Below are 4,666 nucleotides of genomic sequence, written 5' to 3' on the forward strand. Positions count from 1 at the left end.
GTACCCGGGGGACTCGCAGCCTTGCTCAGGCCCCAGTGACCTGTGCTGTGTCCCGGCCCCTGTGCTTTGCTCCATTGCCAGCCCTGATCCCTGGTATGAGCCAAACGCGTGACTGGCAGCCTGCGGGTGCGGGGAGGAGGGGGAGGTGGAAAGTTTAGGGAGGGGGGGAAGAGAGGAGGGAGCGTCTCGGCCAATCAGCACGCAGTGTGGGCGAGACACTGGCGCTGATTGGCTGCGGCGAGTGTGGGAAAGAATGCAGAGAAGGTTTCACACGAATGGGGAGCAGCAGAGCGCGGTATAAATAGAGCCGCAGCCCGCAGCCCGGGAGACACTGTGACACTGTTCACACTACAGCGCGCACACGCGGATATTACAGCATCATGCCTGCTGATAGCATGGAGAAGCCCACTGCCTCCCCTATTGCAGGGGCACCGGCCAACTCTGCCCAGACCCCGGATAAACCTAAGAGTGCCAGCGAGCACAGAAAGGTAACTAGCCCTCGCCATGCCCAGCACTGCTGCCAGTCACAGGAATTCCCAGGATTTGTTTCTCATCACTTCTCTATGTTCATTCCACAGTCCTCTAAGCCCATCATGGAGAAACGCCGGAGAGCCCGCATCAATGAGAGCCTGGGCCAGCTCAAGACACTCATCCTGGATGCCCTTAAGAAAGATGTAAGTTACCTCCTATTTGCTTGAATCCGTGTATCTCTTATATCCTGCTGGATTCCTCTGTGCTGCTGTGGCCGAGCCTGCTCTTAATGACATCTCTTTATTTTACAGAGCTCTAGACATTCCAAATTGGAAAAGGCTGATATTTTGGAAATGACAGTGAAACACCTGAGGAACTTGCAGAGAGTCCAGATGACAGGTGTGTTATGTGTATATTGCTGAGTATATGGGGTTATGTATAGGTTATCTGGTATTGATCAGTATATGAATATATAGAATATCTGCAATGTAACAGTAAATGGAGAGGTATATAAAATATAGCTGAACTTACTTTTAGTATTGGGTATGCTGGGACTTGTGGTTAATCTAAAATGATCTGTTAATAGATATGGGTACATAGTAGTGGGTAGAACATGATAATATGGCTTAGAGTATGTGTATATACAATGGACTAATCTTGATGTCCTCTTCCCCCCCCCCCCACAGCTGCTCTGACCGCTGACCCCTCAGTCCTTGGAAAGTACAGGGCTGGATTCAATGAGTGCATGAATGAAGTCACCCGCTTCCTCTCCACTTGTGAAGGGGTTAACACTGAAGTCAGGACACGTCTTCTGGGTCATCTCTCCAGCTGTCTTGGTCAGATTGTGGCTATGAACTACCAACAGCCTCCTCCATCCAGCCAGCCTTTACATGTCCAGCTGCCCTCAGCACCAGTAGCATCTGCTCCAGTGCCAATGTCCTGCAAGATGTCCCCAGCTGAGGCTGTATCTCCTAAGGTCTTCCAAGGAGGCTTCCAGCTGGTTCCAGCCACCGATGGACAATTTGCATTCCTTATCCCTAACCCAGCATATGCATCCAGCCCTGGACCTGTAATCCCTCTCTACGCCAATGGAAATGTCACATCCAGTGGTGGGCCACAAGCCCCCTCTCCAGTGCAAGGACTCACCACCTTCAGCCACAAGATGCCCCACATGTCCCAGTCAGTCAGCCCCCTAGGAGTCAGCACCGGACCTGACCCCACCGAATCTGTCTGGAGACCCTGGTGAACTCTTCATCCATAAGACTGTATTGATTTGGTTCCGTTGTATGGGACCTTGCCCTATAGACAATCTCATCTATTTATTTCCACATGGGAGGAACTACACTTTTTATGATGAAAATCTTGTATAAATGACCCATTTTGTAATAAGACAGAATTTTTATTTTAGTTTTTTTGTACAATTGGTACAAATGTGTAATGCCAAAGTTTTTTTGTGGTGTTTTTGTGTCAAAAACTTCCCAAACTTGCAGGAGTTTTATGAAATAAACTCTTTAAAACGTATCCTGTCTGTGCTGTTATCCTGGCGGGATGATGGGGAGGGCAATATGGTTGGGGGTATTACACTTGTCTATAGTGTTTTATGTGTGTATGTATTGTATCTGTGTGTACTTTTTGTTTATCTTATGTCTAATTGATACAATGTCACTATGCACAATTACCAAAAGATATGGAGCTGGCCTCAATATCCCGACTACTAATTCCATGCTCTTGATGGGCCACACTGACCATGTTGAGACATGTCACCCATTCATTGTACTGATCAGGCTAATTCCCTCCAAAAAAGAACAAAAGGCAGAAGTGTAAAAGTCAGAGTTTTGCTCCAGAGCAGCAGCTCCTTTGTGGTCCCAGTAATTAAAAGGTAAGAAAGGTCTCATCTATTATGCAGGGAGTGCAGTGAATGGCCTGGGAGCTGCCCTGTGTTACACACACTGCCATAAAATGAGAAGAATTCACCATGGAGGAGATAATGCAGGAAAACTCATTTCTGCCACACAGTACTATGACTCATTGGCTGCACATGAAGATCTGCCAAGTACCAAGATTATGCTGCTGGGGAGGTGGGGGGCTTCCTGGGGGTATATTTCCCACCTACACTGATTTATCTCTATGCCCAGCACATTGTGAACCTGACAATTATCTAAGAGGCAAATGGGGAAAGGAGGCATAATGCAGACATGAAGTGCGGTAGGTACTCGCATCCCCCACTATGTGATCAATATCACCCAGACACATGCAGACAGTCATGGACATACAGCTCATCTTACTATAATGTGTCTGAGAAAGCAGGATCCTTATTTGCATCTTTATACAACTACCTATCTATCCCACATCTGTAGTCTATATCTACCATCCATCCAGTTACCTATGTATTTCTCATATCTAATCATCAATCTTATATCTATTGTATTATATTTGTCTCATACTATTTAGCCCTCTATCTATCATCGATCCATCTCATATCAATTGTATTCTATCTATCCACTACACATCTCCTATCTCTCTATCTCATACCTGTCAATGTCATCGCTATTCTATCAATCATCTATATCTTATCTAATCATCATATCTATTCTATCAACCATCTCTTTCCATATCTATTGATCTTTGTTCTATTCTGTATAAAATCGGAAACACCGGGGACAGACGTTTTTGTCTTCATATAGCAAAGTGCATAGTAACTTTCCCACTACTATGCTGCCATTGGAATATTAAGGATTTATTCTCCTCTTCTAGATACAGGAGGGGGGGGGGCAGTCAGTGGCTTGTGCTTTGAATATATGGAGAGACATCATCACAGCTGGTGGCAGACTAGATGGAGCAACCTGTCATTAGCTTTCCCCTCCTCTAGAGGGAGCCCTGTGGTCTGAAGAAGATTAACCAGATAACTGACCTATGGACAAGAGGTGAAGACAGGGCGGGGTGTATAAGTGTCTTTAGGGAGCATCCCAGATTTACCTACAATTGGAAAGTTCTGCAATTTAATGTATACTGCATATGACAGATTCGTGAATCGAATCAAACTGAGCCTCAGATGTGTATGGACGTACGCATCAGCCTGTGGGTTTTAATATATCCAAAGGAAAAAACAGCACTCTCCTGGGTAATAGCAGATCCATTATTCCATAAAGTGCAAGTGCGACGTTTCGGCTCTAGATGAGCCTATTTCAAACTCATGTCGAGCCGAAACGTTGCACTTGGACATGGAGGACCTGAAGCCCGCTTCTTTTCAACGTGCACCCACCATTTTGGACTAGCGTTTGTGCTGCTTGGACTCCCTCCTTGTGTTATATATATAAAATTAGGGTATGAGACCACCCAAAAGTATATTGAAAAGTTATTTATATAATATATAGTTGTACTTGAATTCTTGTACAGATGAGGTGTTCTTTTTTTTAGAAATATTTTCCTAAATATCAGTTTTAATTAAAAAAAAAAATCTTGGCCACCTTACAATTTATCATCCTAAAGCCGAGCCCCGGGGCCCCCAGGTCTAATGCCTTCCCGTCCTCAGAGAAATGCCACCCTCCACTTGTTAATGAGATCCACACCTGAATATGCAGCTCCATTCCCCAAAGGTTAATGGGTTGCATATTTGGGATCTTCCAGTAACACTACCCCTTCTTCCTTCTGTATTGGGCTTTCCCATATATGTGCTGTGAGATCCGTCTCAAGGAAAGCACAGTCAGCCTTTGAAACGCTATACATCCCGTGCTTGTAACTAAAAACCTCCCCAGACGTGAGGTTCTCTCCTGTGGGACCAGCAGCTGGTGTCTGCCTAATAAAACACACACTCTCACATAATTCATGGCTGACCTCCTCCAGTACAGGCCTATCTACAGCACACTCATGCACACACCTCCTCCTACCACCCTGGGATTTCGCAGAAATTTAGTGGTGTGCAAGATTTAAAAAAAAAAAAAAAAAAGTGAGTGAAGGAACAAATATTCCCTTAAAGGAACAGAAGTAAATGGTTAAGTTGTTGCTTAAACGGGGGTGGCCATATATAGCAAACTTTAATAGGAAAAATACAACAGCTATCAATATGAAAGTTTGGTGGTGGCCCCATGTGACCGATGTCCAGCAGGACTCGGGACTTCCCGTGATGTCGGATCTGGACACTCCTCCAACCACTACTATAAGGGTGATGTCACACTCACACATGGCGTTTTTAAAC

General features: G+C 45.1%; 1 protein-coding gene across 2 annotated transcripts; it reads left to right on the forward strand.

Moving 5' to 3' along the window:
* Positions 1–283: 283 nt before the first annotated feature.
* HES4 (hes family bHLH transcription factor 4) lies at positions 284–1,992 on the forward strand. Of its 2 annotated transcripts, XM_072155908.1 has the most exons (4): positions 296–488; positions 579–674; positions 783–870; positions 1,158–1,992. In XM_072155908.1, the coding sequence occupies exons 1-4, from the start codon at positions 381–383 to the stop codon at positions 1,715–1,717; spliced, it is 852 nt and encodes a 283-aa protein (XP_072012009.1). In that variant the 5' UTR covers positions 296–380; the 3' UTR covers positions 1,718–1,992. The 2 variants fall into 2 exon arrangements, with proteins under 2 accessions (XP_072012008.1, XP_072012009.1); XM_072155907.1 differs by having other exon boundaries at positions 284–674.
* The last annotated feature ends 2,674 nt before the right edge of the window (positions 1,993–4,666 follow it).

The sequence above is a fragment of the Engystomops pustulosus genome, chromosome 6 (assembly GCF_040894005.1).
Source record: "Engystomops pustulosus chromosome 6, aEngPut4.maternal, whole genome shotgun sequence".
Lineage (NCBI taxonomy): Eukaryota > Metazoa > Chordata > Amphibia > Anura > Leptodactylidae > Engystomops > Engystomops pustulosus.

What these genes read in the sequence shown, in the direction of transcription:
- HES4 (XM_072155907.1), top strand. Translation starts at nt 381, where the DNA reads ATGCCTGCTGATAGCATGGAGAAGCCCACTGCCTCCCCTATTGCAGGG. An exon ending in TGGATGCCCTTAAGAAAGAT is followed by an intron (nt 675 to 782) that starts GTAAGTTACCTC and finishes TTTATTTTACAG; the next exon opens with AGCTCTAGACATTCCAAATT. An exon ending in GCAGAGAGTCCAGATGACAG is followed by an intron (nt 871 to 1,157) that starts GTGTGTTATGTG and finishes CCCCCCCCACAG; the next exon opens with CTGCTCTGACCGCTGACCCC.